Source organism: Phyllostomus hastatus, unplaced genomic scaffold (assembly GCF_019186645.2).
Source record: "Phyllostomus hastatus isolate PE091 unplaced genomic scaffold, TTU_PhHast_1.1 phas_contig_38, whole genome shotgun sequence".
Lineage (NCBI taxonomy): Eukaryota > Metazoa > Chordata > Mammalia > Chiroptera > Phyllostomidae > Phyllostomus > Phyllostomus hastatus.
The window spans coordinates 8,303,958-8,331,160 of record NW_025333869.1 but is presented as its reverse complement, the minus strand read 5'-3'; the positions used below and the strand labels follow the sequence as shown (position 1 = coordinate 8,331,160).

Genomic DNA, 27,203 nt, shown 5'->3' with positions numbered 1-27,203 from the left:
AGTAGAGCTTCAGCCATATCTGGCTGACCAGCAAATCCATGTCATACTGCCCTCATGGGAGAACACTTCAGTTCTGCCCCCCTTGGGCCCCTGGTGAAATCACAGGGATCTCACATGAGCCTATTACTGGCTCCATTCCCTGTCAGGATAGTCATGTAGCAATATGAGGCTGTACATTCATGTTGACACTCTGACGAATGGCGTGCAGAAGAGTTGAATATTTACTTAAATGATTCTGGCTCTGTTGATCTTCAAACTTGAGTTTAGTGTAGAGGAATTTTATCTGTGGCACAGCCATCTGGATTTAGAAGCATAACCACCCAGCTGGTGTCCCAGCCTGGGCAATCAGGAGTTACACTGCGAAATGAATGCATAAGACCAGCCAATTCCAGGCCCATCCTAGGCAACAGCCTTTCTTGCATGAGAAGTGGACAGGATCAACTCAGTTAATGCAAAACTGATAACATCTTTTTCTGCCTGGTCTTAGGTGACATGCTTGTGTTTACTTAGCTATCATAAGGGGACTATGGAAGGTCCAAGTCCTAAGGGTGACTTAAAGAATAGATGGCACATTTGAATGTGGATTTTCTCAGAGAAGGCTTGGTAGAAAGGAGAGAATTTTAGGAAAGAAACTTGGGCAGCCTAATGGTTTTATTTATTTCACTTTAAAGGTAGAATAATACAGATAAAGCAAGTAAATAATTCAAAACAGTAGTCACTACCATCTGTGTACTGTGTTATATAATCACAATCTTGTTCATAAGGAAAAATATTTTCACATCATGTGATAATAGAGTACACGGAATTTTAGGTTCTGATTTTACTTAATGATATATCATGTAAGCTGTTAAAAATATTTATAAATAATTATCAGAATTAGAATTCTCCAAGTGGTCCCATCCTGAAGACAAAGTTAAAGTGGTTCAGCCCTTGGCTTGTGTGGCTCAGTGATTGAGGGCTGACCTGCGAACCAAAGGGTTGCCGGTTCAACTCCCAGTCAGGTCACATGCCTCGGCTGTGGGCCAGGTCCCCAGTTGGGGGCATGCAAGAGGCAACCATACATTGATGTTTCTCTCCCTCTCTTTCTCCTTCCCTTCCTCTTTCTCTAAAGGTAAAATAAATAAAATCTTTTTAAAAAATGGTGTAGTACTGTGTACCATTCCATCAAGAGGTTGTGCCTGCCAAAGCTGTGACACTCAGTGCTATAGTCATTCTGCTGTGCAAGGGAATGTTCTTTACCTAATGCTCATGTAAAGATCATCACTCTGATTTCTGTTTCTATTGCCACCCACCTAGCTTTACTAAGTAATCAGCATGTGATAGAGTACTGTAACTGAACCAAGGCTGTTCTGAGGCCCCCAGCTGCCCACAGAGCCCTGCCTCTGCCTGAGTGCCCAGCTGAGGCCAGCTCCCACCTCAGCCCCTCCATTATGGTACCTAGGAATGCGCCCACTGACTAAGGAAAGCATCCTATCAGGAACTCAGTCATGAAGTGAGGGGATATGGAGGACTAGAACTAGCCTCTCCCACCCTCTATTGCCTAGCAGCAAGGATTCTGCCAGGCAGCACAGACTTCACTTCCTCCTTTGCCTGGTTATGCAAAAAGTTTGGCATTAGGGACAATTTGACAATAGAGATCTATGAAAAATAAAAATAAGAAAGGCCTCTGATGGGGTTTGCCTGTGCTCTTTGAAATACTTTAATAGAAGCTATTAAAGAATTCTGTATCAGATGGACACAGCTGCAGAAAGTGTATAAGGAAGGGGAAAATGTGAGAAACAGTATCAGCGAATGAAGAGAGACATTGATCTGGGATGAGGAGAGGGCCATTCTGATCCCATAATATGAAAGACAACTGTTCTGGGGACCAGAGGCTCCTCAGTGAGGTCATGCTTTTCCCAAGCAGCTTGGTTAAGAAGACAAATTTGGCAGCCAGGAAAGTTATGCCTACCAATCCTACACTGTGACCTTGAGCAACTAGTTGCCCCTCTCTGATCCCCAAGCCTTTCATCTCTGACATCCAAGGGTTTAACCAGATGGTTCTGTTTATGCTGATTATGTCCACCCAGGTCAGGGACAAGCCCAGCCTAGGCAGCACCCAGAGCAGAGGGCAGCTGCAACTTGCACGCACACAACTCTTCTAACTGTCTGCCTGTCTGCCTATCTGTGTGCCCCTGAGGGTCTGTGCATGTATGCCTGTCATCTTGTCTTTCCAGCTCTTTACTAAACCCCACCCAGCCAGGACAGCTGCGGGGAAGCCTTCATCTGGAAAGGATGTTTCCACACCTTTGAGCCTGCCCAGCCACCCACAGCCCTTTTTCTATAGCCTACAGTCACTGCGACCCTCCCAGGTTACAGTCAAAGGTGAGTATCTGGCCCTGTTTAGTTTGGCTCTCTGCTCAAGAGTTTCCCGTCAGTGACTGGCATTCCTCTGGAGCTTCAGGGGCACAGACTTTGGCAGGGGCTTTGGGTCCAACTGTGTATCTAGGCCTAGAAGGAATCTGGGAAGGCCTCTGCTCTGACAGTGTCCAGGATGAATTTTATCACACCCTGTGTGTCTATCTATCTGAGACATACATATACAACCCCCTATTTCTCTTTCTCTTATTTTTCTTTCTCTCCATTTCATGCACACATACACCTGTCCATACCTTCAAAGCTGAATGGTGAAGTCCCAGGTTTCTCAAGGGAGGGCTGCAGCCTCCTGTGCTTGGTACCTGAAGTCTCTGCTTCTCCTGAGTACCTAGGTGGGCCTGCAGCCAGTTAACAAGAGTATGTGCCCTTGGGAAGATGGCCTGGGTGTGAGTTCCAGCCCTGTCACTTCCTAGAGAAGCTGTGGGTGGGTGAATTCTGACATCTGTGACACCCTGAGGTGTGCACTGAATTTGGGAAATCCCATTGCATAGGACATTCTGGTTCCGAGCAGTGTAAAGTCAAGTTTGTTGTAATTTTTTGCTCTGAAGTCCAAGAACAGTGTCCTTGGCACATCCAGCCCTGTTAGACATGGTGCCTGTGAAGGGCAAGAAGGACAGAACCTCCCGAGGCTCCTATGGTTTTGTGCCATCTGCCTCTACAACCTTGGCCTCTGCTTCCCTATCATCATCCCTTAAGAGACACTGAAGACCCACATGGCCACACACTGAAGGTATTTGCTAAGTTAGGGATAGAGCCTGGGACCAGGGGATAGCCTCAGGGCCATGGGGCTTCCTAGGGGCCAGGATCTAACATTGCCCCTTGAATAAGGCCTTAAGGTGAGGTGCCTTGGCCAGTCATTCCTGCCCAGGTTCCTTTTTTGCTGAGTCCAGGTTGCCTGTTCTTGGCTCCTTTCTGGGCTCAGCTAAAGGGGATGTTGTCCTTTGACTGTGAGCCCCACCATACTAACTAGGGGGCAGATATGTACCTTTTCTCTCTAGGCTCTGAGTCCCCCAAAGGTGCCATTGGCCACATTGTTCCCACTGAGAAGACAATCCTGGCTGTGGAGAAGAACAAGGTGTTGCTGCCTCCTCTCTGGAACAGGACATTCAGCTGGGGCTTTGATGACTTCAGCTGCTGCCTGGGGAACTATGGCTCTGACAAGGTGAGTAGGCCAGAGAACCAGGGCAACTGCAGGTCTCAACCTCCTTCTGGATGGGGCAGAGATGGTCAGGAGATGGGTGAGTCTAAAGTAGGCACAGTCACCCATGGCCCATATCTTCCACGTAGCTCTGCTCCCAGCCCAGGAGTAAGAGGGTTCATGTGACTGTGCCAAGGGTACTTGTAGGCCGAGCCTCCAAACTCATTCTAAGGAGTCTATTCTATTTGTCTTCCACAGATCCTGATGACATTTGAGAACCTGGCTGCCTGGGGCCGCTGTTTGTGTGCAGTGTGCCCATCCCCCACGACAATCATCACCTCAGGGACTAGCACTGTGGTGTGTGTATGGGAGCTCAATGCAGCCAAAGGCCGCCCAAGAGGCCTACACCTCAAGCAGGTACAGTGCCTGGGCAGGTGTGGTGGCTTGGGCAGGTATAGTACATAGTGCAAGTGTACCTTGGTCAGGTACAGTGTGCTCACAGGCCCCAACTTCCTAACCTCAGAAGCAGAGAATGAAGTGATGCACAGAGGGTGGCATATAGCTCTGTGTCATCAGGGCACAGTTTCATGTCCATGCAAGTGCACAGGGTAGGTGCCACCACACCTCAGTGCCAGTGAGACTGGTTTCTTTGCATTAGAGAACATGTTTGAGCATTTGCCATGGGCACATTTATGTAGGTAACCTCACTTCACCCCCTCAACAGCTCTGTAAAGTAGGTACCATTGTCATTCCTACATTACTAGTAGGGGAAAAATTAGGTGCGAGGAAGTTAAATGACTCATCCAAAATCACAGAGTCAGGAAATGAAAGACAAGAGTGGTGGTGGCAGGAAAGCAAAGCAGATGGGCAGGGGGGTGGTCTCACCTCACAAACAGCATTACTCCTAGTGATAAGCAGAATGCTATTCACTGTTTATGGAAAGCTCCACACATTAATCTATTTTGTAAAGCAGGTATTCTTATTCTACTTTCAGAACTGACACTCAGAAAGGTCAAGTTTGCATTTTAATCTAGGTTTGTCTAACTCTAAACCCATGCTTTTCCCCTGTGTACTGTTGAACCTGCCCAAGAATATCACTAGGGGACACTTCCAACTCTAAAATGCCATGACTTTTTATATCTGTTTTGTAATAACCATATAGCCCTAAAGTAACAAAAAACAAAATTAATCATACAAAACAGACCACTGACCAGATTTCCTAAACTGAACATGTCTCACTGGAACTAATCCTGGGTTTCTGTGGGTGTTCCCAGTCCATCCCAGCACATGTGTGGTGTGCACTGGGCACACAGTAACCACGAGGGAGTTAATCAGTCTGCAGAGGTGGCAGAACCTGCTAAGAGGCAGCTGTGCAGGTCAAGTGCAGGCTGCCTTGCCTAGACTCTCAGAGGAGTCCCCCAAAGCCAATCTCAGAGCTTCTGCCCTTTCACATTTTCATGTTTCTCCATTCTATCAACTGCCATGTCAGAGGTCTGGGTTTTTATTCCAGACCTAAGTGAATACACTGTGCATTCATCGCTCTGTAGACTGTCCTCCTTTCCCAGCTATCACAAGCCTTGGGAGCAAGGGAAGCAACCCTTGCACCCCTACTCCAAGGTCTTGTTCACTAGTGAAGATGCACTGTACAAGCCCAGCACTGACAGGATAAAATGTAATTTATCATCCTCTCCTTGTTCTAAAACAAGAGAAAAGGGTATGGGAGTCCTGCATGTTCCTATTTCCTAGGCAAAATAAAATCCCTTATCATGTGCCTACAGAGGCTGACATGGACTTGGGGATCCCCCAGACTACCAGCTGCTGGGCATTGGGGGCCTGCCCCTAAGTTATAAACAGAGAAGTCTTCATTAAATAGTTTTATAAACAGTTTTTGAAAGTGTTTTATTTTAAAAGATATTATACCATTAAAGACTAATTTCAAATTTACTTCCAAGTAGAACAATTTTCTGTAATCCCTATAAAAGTTTTCATCATTGCATGCTATCACCCCAAATATACACATTTATACCATTCTGTGTATACCATTGTGTACATATGTTTATTCCATTTTCACCCAGCCTGTCAAATCATTTTTGCTTTTCTACAGTCTCTATAATTTACATTTCATTTGTTTCATATTATTTTATTTTCATAAAATTACATTTCAATTGTTTTATGTCAATGTGCCATAGTTCTATAAACCATTTCTTCTAAAACTAAACAATTCCATTGTTACCAAGCTTTAACTATTTTGAATAGTGCCACAGCAAACATCCTATGTAGATTGCTGTTTGCTTCTGATTGTTTCCTTAAAATAAATTTTTAAGAAGCAAAATTAGGGAACAGTGACATAATGCTTTCTATAATGATTATATAGATTTATGGTGCCTCAAATTAGGAGGGCCTTAATTAGGAGGGCCCATCTTACCTCACTGTACCAGCATGAAGAATTATTGTAAGAGGTTTTTATTTCATTTAATTTTTGCTACTTTAGTTCTTCCTAAGATGATACAATGAAGTTATTTTAACTGACCATGGAGAGAAGTATTATTCTGAGGAACAACAGGAACTGATGGAGGACACATTTAAAACTGCTGTACACCTTCTCTGATTTCCCAGGTCTTTCTAGATGGGGTGATGCTGGCTGCCTCCTGGTGCTTCAGTTTAGGCAACAAGCCTTGTGTAGGTGGGTGGTGCCCATGTATGCAGGCTGATCCTTCACTCTGCAGCTTCCCTGCAGGTAGCAGCAGATGCAGCTCTATTAACAAACAGCAGGCTCAGAGCTCCTCACTCTGAATCCCCAGCCCTCTTCCTGGGCCTCCTGGCCTTCACTCTTTGGAGTCACTGTCCCCTATGGTTAGAACTTAGTCACCATACTTAACTTATTCTGAAAAGACAACCAGAAAGCTCCTGTCAAATCCTCTGCTTTCTTCTATTCATCTAGACAGTTTCTATTTTCCCAAGATGACCAAAATGTTCTTCTGTGGGTTATGGCTAGAACCTTGCCAGTACCATCTGGTTGGTGCCATGTTAGGTTCCACTGAGGACAAACAGAAATCTGAGGCAGAACTTATAACTGCTGTGACCAGGCAAAGTGACAGTTTTGACACAAGTGAATGAGAGGTGGTCTGTGCAGAAGACGGAGGTTTACCACATTTAAAACAGCCACCTCCACACTTCTCTGTCTGATTTCAGAGGGCAGAAAGCATATGTGTGAAAAGCGGTTCACATCAGGCTTACCAGGAACCTCCAGGACAGTTCTGGTAGCAAACACATCATTACCAGTGGCAGTTCCCAACCCCCCAGGAACAAGCTCTTAGGGAACAAGCCCTCTGGCCTGATATGGACACAAACCATTCATGAGCCAGGCCAGACCATGCACAGGCAGGCCATCCTGAGGAGCTGAGGCTGAGGCCTTGAGTCACCCACTGCCACATGGCCAGACTGGCTATGAACCTGGATTCATTAGACTTGAAAAGTTATATTGTTTTAACTATGACCTGAATTCCCTGCTTTCTTTCAAATTTAGTTTCCAGGGTTGCATGCATTTCTGAGGTCCCTTTTTTTTTTCCATGCAAATTTGAATGTGTGTGAAAATTCTCCAGAAGGTTTGTGAAAACCTGAGTTTTGGGGTTCTACCCCCAGAGTTCTTAATTCAGTGGATCTGGGTTAGGATCCAAGAATTTGCATTTCTAAGAAGTTCACAAGTGATGTTTATGCCGCTGTTTGGAATGCACACATTGTAAATCAGCACCCTTGTGTATTAATAGTAGCACATGCTGCTTCAGGATGAGAGACAAACATAGGCAATACAGAGCATAAGGGTGCTGCTGGTGTCCGCTTGAGTTATGATAAAAGGATACCAGTTCTCTCAGCTGGACTTCAATGCTGGAGATGGATAGAACTGAGGGGGCTGCCATAGACACATAGACACACACAGGCACACACATCCTACAGACTTTGGAATCACTGAATCATTCCAAATCTGTTTCCTCATCTGGGGCCCAACAATAAAAGGGAGGGTGGAGTATCTCACCAAGTAGCTGGATTGCTGGTCCCTTTCATAATCTGTGGTTCTGCCTTGTGTCTCTAGGCATTGTATGGACACACGCAGGCTGTCACATGCCTGGCAGCATCAGTCACCTTCAGCATCCTTGTGAGTGGCTCCCAAGACTGCACCTGCATCCTGTGGGACCTAGACCACCTCACTCATGTGGCTCGCCTGCCTGCCCACCAGGAGGGCATATCTGCCATGGCCATCAGTGACATCTCAGTGAGGCCCCTCTTTCATAATGTCTATGTCCTTGACATTTCTGTGAGCCTGGGTGCTTGCATGGTAGATGATTCCCCTAGAGAAAATTCAGGGGCAGAGAAATGCTGACCCTAGCATGCTGATAGGGCCCCAAATGTGTAGAGCATTCTCTACACAGGCAGATATGGAGTCATTAACACGTGCAGCATCTGGGTCTAGAGTTAACTTTTTGCTTTCTTATTTTTCTCCCTTGGTGCAGTGGGGGCAGTGGGAAGTTTCTGTTCCGGCATGGGTATCAGGAAGTTGGGGCAAGAAGTTGGCTTTGGTGAGGGATCCACTGGGCTTAACTAATTCAGCTTGTTGACTATAAATCAGTGTTGACTCAGCTGGTGCCTCTGGTCTCCATGGCAGGAAGTGTTTATGCCTGTCTCTCTATGCTGGCCACCAAAGAAAAGCCTATCAAGAGTTGTGTGTGTGTGTGTGTGTGAAAGAGAGAGAGAGAGAGAGAGAGAGAGTTAGATAAATACATATGTAAATCTCAGTGGGGAGTTTCTCCCAAGCTAGAATCCACATCATAGGGGGGCAGGGGTGTCAAACTCATTTTTACTGGGGCCACATCAGCCTTGCAGTTGCCTTCAAAGGGCCAAAATAATTTTAGGACTATATAAATGTAACTACTCCTTACCTGTTAAGGAGTTGCAATTACATTTGGCCCGTTGAAAGCAACTGTGAGGCTGATATGGGTCCCAGTGGAAATGAGCTTGACACCCCTGTCATAGGGTATAGTGTTCCCTGAAAATACAGAGGCTCTACATCTGCTATAGAAAACCCCAGGGCCCTAGGACATGAATACAGTAGGAAAGGGGAACATAGGGTAGGGGAGATAAAGGAGATTTCTGGTCCAACTTTGGCTAAAAATGATGTCCCAGGTAGGCTTGAATCCAAAATGAATGTTACATGGGCAGATGGAGGATAGATAAATGAATGGATGAATGGGGGATGGATGGATAGACAAGTGGATGGATGGATAGATGGATGGATGGATGGAATGGATGGATAAAGGGATGGAAGGATACTGGGTAAGTAGCTGAATGGGTAGATGTATTGGGAAGGAGCCAGCCCTGATCTGTGATGAGTGACAAAACCCATAATGAGTGATGTACCAGACATCAGAGAAGACTTATCAGGGCAAATTATTGAACTCGTCTAGGAGCCAACTTAGTTTACTAATTACCTGCTGGTCCTACTGCTCAATGCTGGGCAGACAAGGTCTTTGGCCTCAGGAAGAGGACAGCAAACCATTGAGACAGGGACATGATAGAGCCCAGCTCAGGGAGGCTATGGAGGTCACAGAGCTGTCTGAATCCCTTCTGTGGATAATAATGCAAGGCTTAAAGACATGATTCTTTGAGCACCTGTGACTGCTGTACTGAACACAAAGTAGACAAGCACTTGAAGAGAAAACATTCTGGATAGAAACGTTTTAGAAGCTGCAGTAAGAAAATTTCTCTTCAGAAATTCTCACTAGGGAGATATTGTTCAATTTTATGAGCCACATGCAGTCATTTGAACATCTGTATTCTGCTTTATCTCAGATAATGTCCAAAACTTCTTGGGAACAGGGATGGCCAACCAGGTGTAAGCCCTGTGTACAGAGCCAGAGGTGGACACTGCCAGGGAGAGAGTTGTGAGAGGAGTCCAAAGGGTGAGCCAGTCAGTGGTGCAGGGAAGGCAGTACCCAAACATGTGGTTACAGGATGTGAAAAGCTAGGAATTTATAGTTATGGGGAAGCAGAGCAAGCCTGTGAGGCAGCTGGGAAAAAGGAAATGTCTTAGCAGGTCTGGGAGTCTCTTGATTAGTCTTCAAAGGATATCAGGGTGAGGGTGGTTGGGTGTACAAACTGAGCAGCTAAGCAAGTGCATGATGGGCAGGCAGTAATCCAGCATGGAGTGATGCCAAATCTCACTGCTGCAGGGCACCATTGTCTCCTGTGCTGGAGCCCATTTGTCCCTGTGGAATGTCAATGGACAGCCCCTAGCCAACATCACCACAGCCTGGGGCCCAGAAGGAGCCATAACCTGCTGCTGCATGGTGGAAGGGCCAGCATGGGACTCAAGCCATGTCATCATCACTGGAAGTCGAGATGGCATAGTCCGGGTAGGTGTGGCCTGGGCAGAATGAGGGCATCGTAAAAGAAATGTGTTCATCTTTATTCTGCTTGCTTCCTCCAAAGGTCTGAATCTGCAGCTGCATTTGAGACCATTCTGGACCAGGTCCCTATAGCAAGTGAGAGCAAGGACAAGGCTCTTCTCAGGCCAACAGTTAAATAAATTTTAAAATTATACATATAATATATATGTTATATATATGTTATACATATATGTTATATATAGAGAGGGAGATCATCAGGAAACTATATATAGTAAATATATATATAGAGAGAGGGAGACCATCAAGAAACTGAGAAGGAAAGAGAAATACTGAGGTAGAAAGAACTGGATGGGAAAAAAACAAAATATAGGTGATTTTTCTGAAACTGACATGAAAGATGAATGAATGAGTAAAGATATAAACAACTAAAAGGCTTACTCAAAAAACTCTCAATTGAATTTAACAGTTTGTAAAAGGACATATTAATCAAATACTACAAGATATTCAACAAAATGCCCATTGAATTCCACAAGCATTTTTGAGAGCTTGCTGTGTGCCAACCTGGCCTTGCCCTTCAAGGCCCTCCACCCTCAGTCTCAGGGTAATCATGGAGATGATGCTTCAAGAAACAGAATGGATAACATGGTGGACATATCAACAGGAGAATGGACTTATCTTCAACAGAGGCATCAGAGAAGGTGGCATTTCAACCAATTTCTGAGGATAAGGAAAATTCAGAGAATATGGAGAAGGCCATGCTGGCTGAGGGGCCAGTGTACATGAACAGGAAATAAGGCTGAGGAGGATCTCCTGAGAAGTCTCTCTACAGGACCCCATCTGTGGGCTGTGAGGAGCACAGAATCTCTGCAGAGCAGGGTATCCTGAGCTGGCTGGAATGTGAAGTGGGGTATTGTCCACACCATGGGTAAATCAGAGGAGCCTGGCTGGCTGAGCATGAAGTGCATTTCTTCCATGGGCCCACCGCTCATTCAGCTTGGTGACTGAGCTCTTGGTATGGCCCAGCAGCATTTAAATGGAATGGTCCTTGTCCTTAAGCAACAGAAAGTCCAGACTCAGCAAAATGAGAAGCCATGTGTGGTCAGCCTGAGGGACTAAAGGCCAGGCAGTATGCTTTGGGACTAAGGGCCAGATACAGAGGACAGGGAGGCCCAGTAGCTGAGTGGTGAAGGAGGCCTCCAGAGATGGTGGCAGAGGGACAAGATGACATTAGCTATGTAAAATGATAATAAATTGGCTGCTGAGTCTCATCCCAACAGGTAAAGGGTTGGGGGAAGATGTACTATGCACATGGGATAGAGAGTAAACTTGTTCAAGCTGCAACTGTATTTGGCTAACCCTTTGCACATGGAAGCTGGAGCCCAAGTACCTTTTTCCCAATAATCCATTACAATCAGAGGTGAAAAGGTGCCATGCCCTTGCCCGTTCCCTGGAGGTACCCCAGGTATGAAAGAATGGGATGGGCCCTGGGCCTGCAGACAGGATCATTTCACCAATTCATGGTGTTATTTGTTTTCTGGGCAGATTTGGAAGACTGAGGATGTGAAGATGTCTGTTCCTGGGCTGGTAGCCCAACAGGAGCCCTCGGCTCAGCCTGCCAGCCTGAGAGGTAACTGCCCTGCTAGGGGAAATGCAAGGTACCTTTGTCTTGCTCAGGCCTCCATGTCTCCCCGCTCAGCCTGAGGGCTGTGGCTCCACCCAGGCTTTCAGAGCCCAGGGAAGCCATTGCCAAGGGCTGGGGATATGGAAACACAGTTTATCTTGAAATGCTGGTGGAAAGTAAAGCTACATGTAGAAGCTCTGTTGAGTTCCTACCTCATCTTGCAGGGACCAGTGAGCTCTGGGGTGCTGCTTGGATATGTGAACAGTGGTGGTGGGAGTTGCCAGGGCCTCCTGAGCATCAGGAAAGGGACACAACTTGCAGAGCTTAATCTGATGATTTCCATCTGCCTGGAGGACTCTTCAATGTCAAACTCCCCGCCCAGGGCCTGGGTCCAGCTGGCTACTTGTTTGGAGAGTGAGGCTACAGACAGGAGCAGGGAGGGGCCTTGCCTTATCCATAGGGATAGGAAGTGGTTCCATAGGCCCCAGCCTGCCCTTTTAATTCTGGCTCAACCCAACAAACTCCCCATGACAAATTCCTCAACTTGGCTCCAGGGTTGTCTGCATCAGCATCACCCAGGAGGTTTATTAAGATGTAGATCTGGGTTCTGTTCTCAACCCAACTCCTGGGAAAAGATTGGAATTGTTAGACTTTCTGTGTCTATCAAGTTCCCAAAGTGCACCAAAGTGAGAGAACCACCCTTCTGGAGGAGAGCCCTCTTTGAGTTGTGGGAGAGGTGACTGAAGTAAGAAAATCTGCTTTACCTTTTGCTTTCATGACCACTGGCTCTGTTGTCACCATCATTACAAAGCTGTGAGGGTGAGAGCTGACCATGAGCAATTCCACTGTGTACACTTGCCATGCATTCTCTCACTTCTCATGGCAGCCCTATGAGGTAGATATTACTATAGCAGCCATATGAGAAAGAAGGAAACTAAGGCACAGAGGGATTCAGTAACTTGCCCAAAGTTACCCAGAAGCATATGATTACTATCATTCTCACTTGTGCTGCCACCAGAGCAGATGTGACCTCTGCAAGTTAATATCAACATAGGTAGTGACTACCATGTAACCACCATCACCACCACCACCAGACCTGTCACAGCTATCACCTCCTTTTCTCACCTCCCAGTGGTCCCACCACCACCTACTTCAATGAAGCCTACCTTTCCTAGTACTGTGTTCATCAAAGGTTCTGGCCCAGAACAGAGACATCTTTCTTGGTGCCTTTGATGGAAGGAGACATTCTACTAGGAAGTGAGAATTCTGTTGTTATGAGGCCTGCTAGTTTGTTCTGAATCCCCAGACCCATAATTAACAACAGGAGAGAATTTTCCAGATTGCTGAGGATTGCCTTTGGAAAAGAGTAGCCATATTCAATTAGTTTATTTCTAAAATGTACTCCATACTTCCTTGATTAATTTAGTCATAGATTTACGGATCTTTATTCATACAAGCTCACAGCTACTCAGCTACTAGGTTCTAGGCTGTACATGGGAATAATTTGCTTCAAAATAATACCATCTGGGAGCCCTCATCAACAATCTGGGCTGACCTAGAGTAGTGACCTCAAAAAGATTTACAATTACATTCAGTTCACTAGTCCTAGTATCTCTAAGGCCCTTCAGGGCCACAAGGAATCAGCCTATCTCACAAAAGAGAGGTGAGGCTTAGGCAAGGAACTCATAGCTCTTCTTTAGAGAGCAGGCAGCAAACATCCTCCCCTATTCCCATCTATTTGGAAGAGATAAAGCACAGGGCTCTTCTTCTCTAGACTGCTTAGGAAGCAGTTCTGTGGTATACCTGGATGAGAGCATGCCACTGTAGTCTAGAGCTCTACTGTCCTCTTCTGAAGCTATCAAGGTCCAGTAAGCTAAGCTCAGCTGATGGTTGATAAATGGATGTCTGGGAAAGAATGATGGCTGGATGATTTGGTAGATACATGGAAGGGCAGATGAACAAAGAACACCTCAGAGACACTACATTGGTTCTGGTAGTGCTGGTAAATTCATAGGTTTCTATTCAGGATCAAGAGTTGGGGTGAGGCTGTGTTTATTGGTAAAGAAGACTAGAGATGAGAAACAGGAAAGTAGGTCCTAGACCTAGCTTTCTCTGGCACACAATTTTATTCTCTGTCAAATGGAGGTATTTTTTTGTATATCCTAACTTGTACAGAGAGGAAGACACAAAAAATTATAGACATAAACAAGAATCTACTCAACAAAATGTAGGTAATTACTGTCATTTTCTCAGATCTCTAAGAAACTGTTCCCCTAATATACCAGCTGATGACATTAGGGAACTTACAAGCTGGCTTCAGGCCAGTGGGTCCATGTCCTTTTCTTGTTGTTTGTCCTGACCTGTGGTCACCACTTCCCCATAGATTTAAGTGCCAGGGTGTGGTTACAGTTCACAGGAGGATTAGGATAAAATGACAAGAGGCCACAGAGATAGTCATAAAAATCAGGCTGAGCCACAATTTAGAGTTAGCAAACCCATGTGCAAATCTACAAACCTAAGCCAATGAAGGTCTTGTTGTTCTCATAACATTGTTCAAAACTTTCCATTGTTGGAAAGGACACCAGTAGTGGATATTTGCATATGTGTTCTCCTGTTGTGTATATTACTATATTCCTCAAATGTCAAAAGGGGCAAAAAAAGGAGATCCTTGAAGATATTAAAGGTACTGCGTGTGTGTGTGCACATGTAATCTAACTTCTGTCTGGAATTCATTTCTTTTTTATTGGCAGCAGGACCAACCCAGTTGAGCACAATTTATTTAGGGAACACCTCATAGATTTTTATTCAATCTGGCTTATAAAAAGTGCTTGGGGAAAGCTGGTTGCTTAGACTTTTCCATAAACACAAACAGGGCACATGCATTTCCTGGTGCACAGGCCTGTCTGCATGCACAAGGAGCCACCTTCAGCCCCTGACTGGGGACAGCTGGGGCAGCTGCATCATTCTCTCCTGACTCCTGCAGAGTGACTTCACAGGGATAGACCCAGCTCATGTCTCGCCTTTTCACCCTCCACATTGAAGGCATTACTGTCTGCCCCCAAATGTGGCCATTAAAATGAGTAAAGTAACAATCATTGAGTTATATTTTTGAAAAAACATTCTCAGCATTTAATTATTGGCTGTGGTGTGAGAGGATTTGGATAAATTGATAAAGCCAACTTTATGTAATTTATTTTCACTAGGCAATTATGGGCTACATTACCTCCCAACAGCAAGGTATTGTGGGGCATGTTATTAAGCATAAAGCCAGTAAACACTGATGAACAATTTTGCTGAACTAGGCATGCAATTTAGAAAGCAATAATACACAAATCCAATTTGGTACACAATGGATACCGCAGCACGTCAGCACATGTAACTATCACAGCCTGCAAATTAAATTGGGGCAGCCCTTTTTGCAACAGCACAGGCCAAGATTAAGTATATTTTCCCCCTCAATTTAACAAGTTGCTGACCACAAATATAAATATGTGTGTATGTGTTTGTGGCCCTCTGTGTAGATGTACACATGCATGTGTGTGAAGCCACTTGGGTTTTCTAACTACATTCTCACTCGATCCCCACAGGCCACAGGTGGGAGAAGAATCTTGCCCTGTGCAGAGAGCTGGACATCAGTGTTGCTTTGACAGGAAAGTCCAGCAAGACCAGCATTGCAGTAACAGCTCTCGCCATGTCCAGGTAACCACAGCTTGGCTCCTTGAGTCCTCCCGCAGAGAGTGCTGTGGCCACCCTGAGAAAGTCTGTGTCTCTGCTTAGGAGCCTGGTCCTGAGAAGTAGCCTCAGGACAGTGGTTCAGGTGGGCCTGCCATGCACAGGATTCAGGACAGGTGACCATGTATGGCCATAGGAATTGTTTCTTAACAATGTTTCTGCCCTCTCTCATTGAATATCCATGAATTCATAAAAAAATCCAAAGATTATATTGCTTTCCTAAAGAGGAACTTTTTCCTGAGGGCCACTGCCAATTGTAATATTTGAGGTGATAGTTATCCTATATTGCAGAAAATGCCTTTCAAGGGCTCCAAACAAATGTAGAACAGCTAATGTCAGATGCACCACAGGGTCCTGGCCACACCTCTCAGAGGACAGGACAGGAGGCAGCTAGAAGTATTGGAAAGAAAAAGCCAGGGCTTCCTCCTGCTTCCTGGGGCCCCAGCTTCGTGGATAATCCCCCAGTGCTTTGGGAGCCACAACCCTCTTAGTTCAAACATAACTCCCCTTACCCTGCAGAGTCAAAAGATTCTCCAGTCTTCCTGCTCCCTCCCCTGCCTCAGGTGGAGGCTAGGTGCAGGCTCCAGGTGTCCCTGACTGAAACTTCCATATTGGCAATTTCCTGATTGCCCACTGGGATGAGCGGGACCACAGGCTTGACTCTAACACTCCTGCCTATTCTTTTTCTTCCTCAGAAACCAGACCAAACTCCTTGTAGGTGATGAGAAGGGGAGAATATTCTGCTGGTCTGCAGAAGGATAGGAAGAAGGAGATGGTGGTGGCCCTGGCCTGGCAGTCATGGCAGCTGCTAGGATGACGCAGTGCCTGGGCACAAGGAAAACCTCAGGATTTCCACTCCACATGGCCACTGAGGAAGGGCTGGTGGGACTATGGCCTTGAATGGCACAAGGATGCGCTTTTACAAACAAATGAAAGCTTGTTTTGGGGTCCCTGGGGGCAGTACACTGGAAGCCCAGATTCTTGGATGCCACCTGCACACCAAATCACATAGTTCTCACTTTTCCAAAGAGCTTATTGCACTGAAAAAAAAAAGTATCGCTTACTGGAAACTAAGGGGAAATATTGTATTGTCTTTATTTTATTAAAACAACTATTTTCCAGTATAAAGAGCTCTTGAGTTTAAAGTTGCCACCCTTTTCCACTCAGGTATTTACATCTCTATTTTGAGATAGGCAGAAAGGCCCCAGGGAAGTATCACCTTTCTTCAGCATTCTTCAATCCTCCTCCAAATTCCAAATCCCTTGGAATTTGGCTCCACCCCAGGCTCCTCCAGGGTGGTCTTGCCTGCCATGCAGAGCCTCATGGAGAGTGAGGGGCCACTCTCAACAGGCTTCTGTGGCTGAGGCACAGGACACAGACATGACACTGCCCACTGCAAGCATAGGGAAGTCAGCTTGGAGAGACACCCCACCTAGGCCTGCCTGCCTTGTCTCTGCACCCCATAGCAGGTGGTGGGTCCTGGTCAGGTCCTGGCTTGGCAGACTCTTTCCAGGGCACATCCTTACATGGAGGTCCAGGGCCACAGCTCACATATTGATTTTGAGCTGGAGCTCATCCTGGGAAAATCTGATAGCTATGTAACTTTTGTTCTACATGTAAAATTACATGGCAAGTAGGTAGTTAGTCCCTCTGAGAAATTCAGTACCCTCCAGTGCTTGGGTCACCCTCGACTCAACTGCTGGACATTGAAGGCCTCACCCTCATTCTGATGTCTTCTTCCCACCCCACCCCTCAGAATGCCTTGAAAGAAATTCACGTGCCTCTCAATATCAAGCCCAGGTGGATGCAGAGGGACTTGGGCAGCTAAGATCCTTAATGTCCTCTACCCTCCCTGAGATTTTCCTTCTAGGGAATCCTAAGCATTCCCATATTCTTCTAGCTATGCAGAGGCCCCACAGGCTGACACCACCCAATTTAGCATAGGCCTGGGGATAGCAATAAAATGGACTCAGTGTCTTATGGCCAGGGTTAATTTAAAGAAAAATGAGAAAGAAGCTATATCTAAAATAGAGAGTAAGGGATTGTTAGAAAATAGGGACCTATATGTAAATTTTGAAGTGCTTGCAAAGGGGAAGGTAGAGGAGGAGACACATTTCAGGTTCAGAGCACTGACCCTGGGTGAGAAGGGCTGACCCCAGACCAAGGACAGCTACCCCCTGTACTGTCTGCCTGCACTATTAGCAGACAAGTCATTTGCAGTCTCCTCGTCCATCTGGGGCTACACCAGAGGACCATAAATTGAAGAGTGGAGAGCACAGCTCCCCAGGAAGGCCAAGAAGCAATGTCATAAACATCAAGGCTGGGCCTGCTATTATGTTTCACATGTGTTTCAAAACACAATTCACAATATTTGTCCAAGGCTGAAGGTCTGCTGGTCCATAGCTTCTCTTGGGCACATTCATTCAAGCATTTCCTGAGCATTGCCTTTTGTTTCCCAATACCATGGGGAAGATGGGGGACACTGCAGGGTCTTGCTGCTGGAGTCTGTGCAAACAAGACTTGACTAGAGGTGGAGAAGCTACAGGGAGAGATAGCTCATGCCCTAGGGGAGACACAGGTGGCATTCTGGCTGTCTTCCTTCACTTGTCTGTCATGGCAAAGGACCACAGGCTGGGCAGTTTAAGCAACAAAGTTGTCTCACTATTCTGGAGACTAGATACCTAAGATCAAAGTGACAGCAGGGTTTTGTTTTCTCTTTGTCTTTTCCCTGTGTCCTCACATGGTCTCCCCTTTGTAACTGTGTCCAAATTTCTTCTTTTTATAAGGACACCAGTCAGAATAGATTGGGTCCCACCCCAATGATATAATTTTAACTTAATTACCTCCTTAAAGAAGCATCTCCAAATACAGTCACATTCTGAGATACTGGGGATTAGGATATCAACATACAAATTTTAGAGGGACACAATTCACTTTATAACACTGACTGAAGGAGGTGGCCCTAGAGCAGGACCTAGGGGAGCAGATATAATTTGGCCTTGTTAGAATAAAGAGTAGGGTATTACAGGAAGAAGGGACAACATTGACAAACACACAGGGCACAAGGGGCTAGAAGTAGAATGAACAAATGGGCAAAGATGGAGGGCCAAGTGGAGGCTGGCAGCAAGAGAGGCTATTGCTCTGAGGCTACAGGGGCTGGAGGCAGGTGATGGGGAAAGGTGAGTGGGAGTCATGGGCAGAGATGGACCATCTACCCCATAGAGATATATTCCCAGTGCCCAGCTCATAGAAGATGCTCCACAAATGTTGCTTAAGTATATGAACATGAAGATGAATGAATGAGCCGTGATCACAGACATTTCAAAGTTGGTGGTTCTGGGAGTAAAAAAGTATCTCTGAGTTGATGCAGACCCAGGCTCGTGGGGTCCACCACATTGTGGATGAGACACAAGACATTCACACAGACTATGGAGTCCAGTGGAGGAAAAGGGCAAGCATGACCTTTCTCTCAAGGGGAGCGAAAGCTGCAGCATCCACCATGACAGGCCTTTCTTTCTTTTCTGGGCACATTACATGATGGTCCTCATTTACTATGCACAGGTTCACTTTAGATGGTTACCTTTTACAGAAAACAAAGGAGCCAATGCCACTAATCACATCACAGAAGACAGATATTTGCAAGTGCAAAGAGAAAAGTGGTTGAACCAGTTACACTTGTCCTTGGAAGGTTTAGCATGGATTTTAAGAAGTTACTTTGCAGTAAAGGTTTGCTGCCTCAATTCAGGGTGAGGGAGCTTTAGCAAAAGCAAGTCTCAAAGTGGCCTAGGTACATTGCAGGCCTGATTCCCACGGGAGAACCTATCTGTGGGTGTGGGTCCTGTGCATCTCTGAGTGGGAGCTGGGCCCATGCCATGCAGAATGGACTCCTACACTGAGTGATGGCAGGTCCAGGCAGCAAGCCTTTCATAGTGGGGTAAAGCAAAATGGAGTGAAAAAGGTGGGAAGAGGCTCAAGGAAACTGGTGGGATGTCATAGTCTGGGACCAGGATGTTGTAGGGGATGATGCCAGAAGCCTGAGAGTAAACTAGTGCCATCCATGGAGCTGAGAGCATAAGAGGCAACCATGGGAAGAGGAGAGGGCATTGGGCAGAATGTGCTCTGAGAAGGAGGCAAAGGAAGACTGCAGAAGACAGGCTCACTGTCAGGCCCTCCTGTGTCTGTCAGGTAAGATTCAGGTGACTGCCTGGGAGTGGCCTCTTTCCTTGTAGCACTAAAGCGAGATCCTGGCATTTCACTAGGGCCTACGACACATCCTCCAGGGCCAGTTCTCTGCTCCACACACAAATCCAGAGGGAACAGGGACACCCAGGGCCTTCACTGCAGACCTGGTCATACTGTACACTCCAACGGGGTCAGAAACAGTCTGCTGGGGAGACAAACAGAGCAGGCCTGGGATGGGGGCATGGAGACAAGGCCCAGGGGCTAGGTCCTTTAGTGCTGAGACTAAAGTTTCTTGGCAACTAAGGGAATAGGTGGTTTCTGCTGGTCCCAGTATTTCAGAAGCTAACTGGCCAAGACAAGAGTCCTTGATGGAAGCCCTGGCTGGCATAGCTCAGTGGATTGAGCACAGGCTATGAACCAAAGCATTGCAGGTTTGATTCCCAGTCAGGGCACATGCCTGGGTTGCAGGCCGAGTCCCCAGTGGGGGCCACATGAGAGGCAACCACACATTGATGTTTCTCTCTCTCTCTTTCTCCCTCCCTTCCCCTCTCTAAAAAATAAATAAATAAAATATTTAAAAAAAAAGAGTCCTTGATGGTTGTCAGTGATGCAGAAAAGTTCAGGGCAGAGACCGGAGGGTTAGGGAGGGGAGGGAGAGAGCAGGCTCTACACCAAGGACCAGAGCAGAAGAACAGACTGGATCAGTGGCCAGGAGTTCTGGCTTCCTGGACCAAGCTGCAAGGGCCATGTGGATCCAGAGATGGCAGAATCCCAAATCCAGCAGGGACCAGGAGACCCCAGAGATGGATCAGTGCAAAGCTGTCCAACCACAGCTTGGTATCTAGAGAGTGAATGTCAGGACTGGTGTCTGCAATGAGGGTTATAGATAAGAGCAAGGCCAGACAGCCAGACAGCCTGAGCCCCATTCCCTATGTCCTCACTTCCTGCCAATATTAGCCTCACTTTCTGTATGTATAAAATTGGATCCCAGTGTCTACCTGATGGTTTTTCATGAGATTAAAATCATGTCTGTTTCTTTTATGGAGGAATGAAGCCAATGACACACTGACTATCCCTGACACTATGCAGTCTTCAACAAATCACTTACTCATTCACTCGCCAGTGTTTTATCTGGTAGATCCAGGCCCTGTGGCAGGCCCTGGGGACAGAAAAACATGTGCTGTGCTTGGAGAAGTTCTCTACCTGGGCTGGAGAGAGGTGCAGAGAAAACATGGGAGGAGGCACATTTTTATGCTCAGAACTATACCAGACTGGAGCAGGAATGCTCACACAGGGATGGTACTGCTTTTGTAACATCTAGAATACAAGTCCAGTCTTAGACTCTTGGTCCCCAGACTGTGGACCCACTGGCTAGAGCCGAAGCCACAGCATGCATGTGAAACCATTTTCCAGACAGTGCTGATGCAGGCTCCAGGATCCCTACTTGGAGATACTTTGCAGTGGACAGTGACAAGACAGCATGAGCATGGAATTATTTGCCCTATAGTCTCAGGACAGGTGACTTGTGAGGGGCTTTCCTGGCTTCAGGGATGAGGGACCCCAATTCCACTCACTTCCATGAGCTCAGCCTGAGACAGCAGCCAGGCCTAGCTCTCTCCCAGCTGAGCTTCTTCCCATTGTATCTTCTTAATAGCCATGAGGCCAGCTCCTACTCCTACCCCACCACTGGGATGGCTGAGCGCTCTCTCTCTCTCTCTTGCCTTCACCAGCAATGCCACAGACCTTGCTCCCACCTGGGGAAAGTCTCAGCTTTTTTCATCCAAACAAGTGCTTCTTTTCCACTCATCCATCATGGCAATTCTTACCCTGGCCTCTCTCTGTACTCTGAGCTCCCTGAAAGCCACTCAGGACAACTGCCTCCCCTAAAGTGGCAGAGAACTTGAGATTGGATTTGAGCACATTAACATGCAGCCAAGCAGAGTACATTTGGGGAGAAATAGACTCTTCATATGAAAATCTTGATGAAATTTGTTTAGCATAAAATCAAATCTGTCTCAGCCCAAATCAGTTTTGCTTTAGTAAGTTCTACATACATATGACAGGCTGGGATCTGGTGTGTGTGTGTGCTCACATAAGAGTATGTTGTTTCCATTTCACTCTTACAGGCTGTTGCTTCAGCACCTTCATAGCCATTTTAGTAAACAGCATTCTCCAAAGTCTCCTTCTCCCATATCTCTGAAAGTTCAAAGAACACTCTATTGCCCTGCACTTGTTACAGAACAAGGCCATGGAGGGTACGATATACAATTGCCAAAAGGACCCCCCACTAGGTTTGATTGTCTGCTGCCTTAGGAAAGACGTCTCTCAATGCCAGAGATTTCTGAAAAGGAAAGGAAATGTTTATTTAAAGCTATACAGACTTAAAGTAGTGACCCAATATCTTCATTAAAATATCAAAGTCCTTTGGATACCCACAGACACCCACAGTGTTTCCTTCTCCCCCTGCCCTAATTTGGGATACCGTATCTAAGGAAAAGAAGCAAACATCTGTGATTCAGGCTGCCAGCACCATCAGTTGTGTCACCATCCAGGCAGGATCCCTAATTAATCCAAAGCTGTGTGGCACCTTCTCATGGCCTACTGGCAAATGTTCTTTCACCCTTCTTCCAGGCAAAGTCTTTCCTGCTTCCCAGGCCACATGGCCAAAGGGAGCACCCCAAAGCCACATGGCCCTCTTCTACCAAAGCTGCAGGGGCCCCCACTTTGACAAAGCCACGTGGTTCTCTCTCCAATGGCTGCAATCTCTGGGTTTAAATCCCCGTGCTAATCTTCCTCTGTATCCCCATTTCTGACTCCTCCTATCAGTTACACCTGCCAGCATTCCTGTAATATTCCAAGTTTACTGGGCTGCCATTGTGAGTATGGGCAGGTGTGGCCCCATGTCATGGAGCCAATCTTGTCCAAGCTCTCACGCAGGCACTGTAACCCGGGGGACCTGCCTCCCAGTTCCTTCTTGGGTGGAAGTCCTTTCCATTCCCCTGGCTCAGAGCATGGCCACATCTATTTAACATTTCTATGCAACCAGTTAAAAGTTATATATATGTTAAATGACCATGCCATGGATTAGCTGCAAAGCTGTGGCTGTACAAAACGGCTCTGCATGCTCCTGCTCCATGTGTCCCTTCCCCCAACTCAAACCTGTTGAGGGGGAGAGGGGGAGAACATCTTATATATCTTTCTAATATTTCCTAGACACCTTGGGTCTGGACCCCATTCCAAATCCCTATTTGGGGCCCCCCTCTTGGCTGCACACTGTTTCATACTGAGATCTCTTTCTGCCCCCAAACTAGCTGATACAGGGACACCCCTTGTCCAAGACCCCTCACTACCATTCGCCAAAAATACTTTGTCATAAATAAATCACTCAGTCAAAGATTCAGAGTACTCAATGCCCCAGTGCTGTGCAGAGCACACATGGTAGCCCTGTAGTTGCCACACAGGTGTCAGGCACTGACATCAGAGTGATGGCTTACGTTAACTGTCAATTCATTCAATTGTTCATTCATACATCAATTCATTCACTCACTAGCATTTCCCAAGGATTCACTGAGTGTTTGTACCAAGCCAGGCTAGGCCTGATGGAGAGAGGCTAAGTCTGGACACAGATGCCTGAAACTTAACTCCTAAGAGCTCATGGCCACAGACCCTCTAACTCTGCCATATTCAGATAAGGGCCCAGAAAAGGGACTTGTCTAAGGTCAGCAACAGAACCTGGTCAAGGTTTTAGGCCAGAGCATACCTTCTGCAGCACAATGCAGCATCATGTTCCTTGGGCTCCACAGACAGGTTGAAGTCTAAACAGCCTGCCTCCAGGCCCTAGAGTTTCGGGGCCTCTTTCCTGCTGGCCAGTGTCTAGGTTTCAAAGAGCAGCTGCTCCCCCCACACTATCACAAAACACAAAGGATGCTTTTGGAGGAATAAAAACAGGAAAAGGGTTAGCACCTTTGTGTTGGAGGAGACCAGCTTAAGTACTTCCTGGGACAAGAAACTCACTGCCACAGATGGCAACTTGGTGGACCATCCTCCCTCCTTGGAGTACAGGTTGCAGGAGGCCCCTGAGCTCCTTGGAGTAAAAGCTGGGAGACACACAATTCAGGACCCTCTTCTGCATTCTTGTGCTGTTTGTCCCACAGACTTAGTTGTTCTCATGTCTTCTTGCTGCTGTTTGATAAAATTAAAGTAATAATTACTGACCTCACAGGTTGTTGTGAAGAGTAAATGAAATAATGTGTGCACAGTTCCCAACACAGAGCAGGGGCTCAGCAAATGTTAATTATTATGAAGATGATGATGATTAATGTGGTTTCTCACATTGAGCCTGATAAGGGAATAATGAATACATTCTCTTTTCTCTGCTCTCCTCTTTAAGAAATTGTCCCTTTCATTCATATATTTTCTGGATTTTCTCAATCCCTTACCGCCTTCACGATTTTTCTACCTGACTTGTATCAATTACAAGTACCTTCATATTGTCTTTAATCACTTATTTATTGTAATGTCTTTGAAATCACAGTTTTGATGTACAGTCTATTTTTTTTCTAGGTACAGAAAAATATACAGAAAAAACAACTCTTGTCCTTATACCCACTATAATCACCACATGGTCTTGAGGTCCCTGACCCACATTTTAGGAGACACTGTTCTTACCCAAGGTCCTGGGACAGGTACTATGTTTTGTTCAGGGAGCAGCTGGACCAGAGAAGCCCTGGGTATGTTCACCCACCCTGGATTAGTAAAGTGGGGGAGGGCCCAACTCTCATCCCCACCCCCCAAGGAGTGCCTTTTACTGTGCTCTGAGAAGAGGAGGCACAAGGCTGTGGTTCCCATCTGCAGGCAGATGGAGTTCAAGACCTGGCTTCCTCTCACATTCTAGGTAACTTTAGAAAAGCTGGTTAATGCTCTTGTATCTTGGTGTTTTCTTCTGTAAAACAAGAATCTTATTATAGAACCTACCATATAGGATGGTTGTAAGAATTTTTAAAAAATATTTATGTGAGGTAAGAAATCCAATGTCAGGAACATGCAATGTTATCAGCAATATAATAGTGATAAAAAAGTTATATGATTATTAACATCCAGTCTCTTCTTGGCCAGCATCAAGGACGGGATCCTACTAGTAGCTTGGACCAAAACCCTCTGGGACATCTTTGAGTATGCTCCTCCTTCACACTCCATACCTAGTCTCTTAGGAAATTGTCTCAGCTCTAACAGACAATTAGAAATTAAAACTAAAATGTCAGTACCACTTGGAATCTCATTAAAAACATGAAATACTTAGAGAATAGATATGACAAAAGATGTGAAAGATCTGAAAACCCCACTAAAAACTACAAAAACATTACTGAAGGAAACTAAAGGCCTAAATACATGCAGAGATAACCCTGTAGCCATGGATCAAAAGACTCAACCCCAATAAGGTGATAATTCTCCCAAAACTGATCTACAGATTCAACACAATCCCAATCAAAGTCATAGAAGGGGCTTTTTTTTGGTAGAAACTGACAAGCTGACTCTAAAATTCACATGGAAATGCAAAGGACCTAGAATAACCTAAACACATTGAACAAAAAGCAAAGTTGAAGGACTTACACTACTTGATATCAAAACTTATTAGAAAGCTACAGTAATTAAGACAGAGTTCTATGAACATCATAATAGACAAATTGATGGGACAGAAGACAGTCCAGAAACTCAAATAAGGTTTTCAACAAAGGTTTCAAGGCAATTCAGTGGATAAATAATAGTTTTTTCATAAAATGGAGCTCAAACACTGGATATTCATATGCAAAAAAAAGCCTGTCATCTGCATTTGACAGTATAAAGTAAAAATAATTTAAAATAAATCATAGACCTAAACATGAAGATAAAATCATAAAACTTCCAGAAAAAAGGAAGGAAAAATTCTTGTGACCTTGGATTATTCAATGATACAATACCAAAGTATGATCCATTAAGGAAAATGTGGATAAACTGGACTTTGTCAAATTGAACATCTTCTGTTCTTTGAAATATAATGTCAACAAAATAAAAGATGAATCCCAGATTGAGAGAAAATATTTGCAAATCACATATATGACCAAGAACTTGTATCCACATTATATGTTAAACCCTCCAATATTGAATAATCAGAAAACAACCCAGTAAAAAAATGTGCAAAATGTTTGACAGATACTTCATCAAAGAAAATATCTGGACAGTAAATTAGGCACATGAAAATATTCTCATTATCATTAGACAAACACAAACACAAATTAAAACCAAATGATAGGTCACTATACTATAAAAATACCTAAAAGGCTGTTCATACCAAGCATTGACAAGGATGTGGAGAAACAGAAACTTATATATAGCAGATGGAAATGTAAAGTGATACACCACTTTGGAAAACAGTTTGGCAGTTTCTAGAAAGATAAACTCTCCCTTATAGTGTGAAACCAGCCATACACAATATAAAAATATAAAAATAAGTGAGTATGACTTTGTGCCAATACAACTTTATTTATGGACATTGAAATGTACATTTCATATAATTTTCACATCACAGAATATTATCCTTCTTTTGATTTTTTTCAAACAGGTTAAAATATTCAAATCATTCTTAACTTGCTGGGTGCATCAAAACAAGTCTATAGTTCTCTGCCCTGCTCTTGGATAAGTACCTGGGGCAGTTAGTTTTGTGAGGAGCAGTAGAGACCCCAGGTATAAGGCCCCTGATGGGAGACCAAGGCAGCAAAGTAGACCCCAATTAGGAGGACATCCTCTCCCTATTGAGCATGAAATTCAGTGTGATTGGGGTTCAACAAAGCTGAGGGGCACAGCACAGGGGGTTCAGGAAGCAAGGTGGACAGGGAAGCAAGCAGCTCCCAAGGTGTTGGAGGTGACCCATGGGGAAGCTGGAGCAGAAGCATCCTGGGAGATCCAATCCTGTGGGCATAGTACACCCTCAGGTGACTTCCTTAAATAACTGAAGGTTCCCATCTAAAGGACCTACCATTATGCAGTGGGGAACACAGTCCCCAAAGGTGGGACATTCCCACTTCTCACATGAACCACAGGCTGGAAAAATCTTGGACATTTGGGTCCCAAGATGCAGTGAGCAAGGCCTGCCTCACCAGTGTTAGGGGCCTCGGCTCTTCAGGAACATGTGATAGGGGATTCAAGAGTTGGAAAATTTTAGTTTAAGGTAAATAGTTATAAGCCTAGAAAGTAATGCATATGTTAAAGCTTTTGTTTCAGAAACTACAGATATGGACCATCCTGACTCCTGGGAGAAACAGCAAACTTCCTGGGACACTGCTAAAGATTACTGCCTGGGGACAAGTGGAGGCAGCTGGGCCATTGTGTTCCTGAAAGAGACAGATGACCACCCGCCCCTGGGAATAGCTAACTGCCCAGGGCGAGAATATTGCAGTTTTTTAACCTAATTTTCCCTGAATTTCAAAACCCTTCACTGCACTTTGTCTAGCCTGGAAAGAAAATGTAAGACAGTCTGTTAGGGTGTGAACTGGCTGCCTTCTCAGATCGCTGGCCACCTGAATAAAGTGCCCATAAAGATTCAATCTCTGTCTCTGCTTATTTGGTTTGGTAGAGTGACAGGCAGCATGAGCTCTGGTGTCTTTTCTGGTTTCATGTGTAATGACCAAAGGACCGGCTAGTGGTGTACCTTGTGACTCGTGATTATCTACATCAGCCT

At 45.4% G+C, this 27,203-nt stretch overlaps 1 protein-coding gene across 3 annotated transcripts in view; it reads left to right on the top strand.

Annotated features, from left to right (window-relative positions):
* Positions 1–16,431, top strand: part of WDFY4 (WDFY family member 4) — a 345,693-nt gene extending 329,262 nt beyond the window's left edge. For 2 of the 3 annotated variants that reach the window (XM_045841998.1, XM_045841999.1), the window contains 8 exons: positions 2,217–2,364; positions 3,393–3,577; positions 3,812–3,970; positions 7,644–7,823; positions 9,778–9,960; positions 11,497–11,581; positions 15,163–15,274; positions 16,003–16,431. In XM_045841998.1, coding sequence (XP_045697954.1) covers positions 2,217–2,364; positions 3,393–3,577; positions 3,812–3,970; positions 7,644–7,823; positions 9,778–9,960; positions 11,497–11,581; positions 15,163–15,274; positions 16,003–16,069 — 1,119 coding nt within the window. In that variant the 3' untranslated portion in view covers positions 16,070–16,431. The remainder of the gene's footprint in view (positions 1–2,216; positions 2,365–3,392; positions 3,578–3,811; positions 3,971–7,643; positions 7,824–9,777; positions 9,961–11,496; positions 11,582–15,162; positions 15,275–16,002) is intronic. The other variant, XM_045842001.1, reaches the window with a different exon arrangement.
* The last annotated feature ends 10,772 nt before the right edge of the window (positions 16,432–27,203 follow it).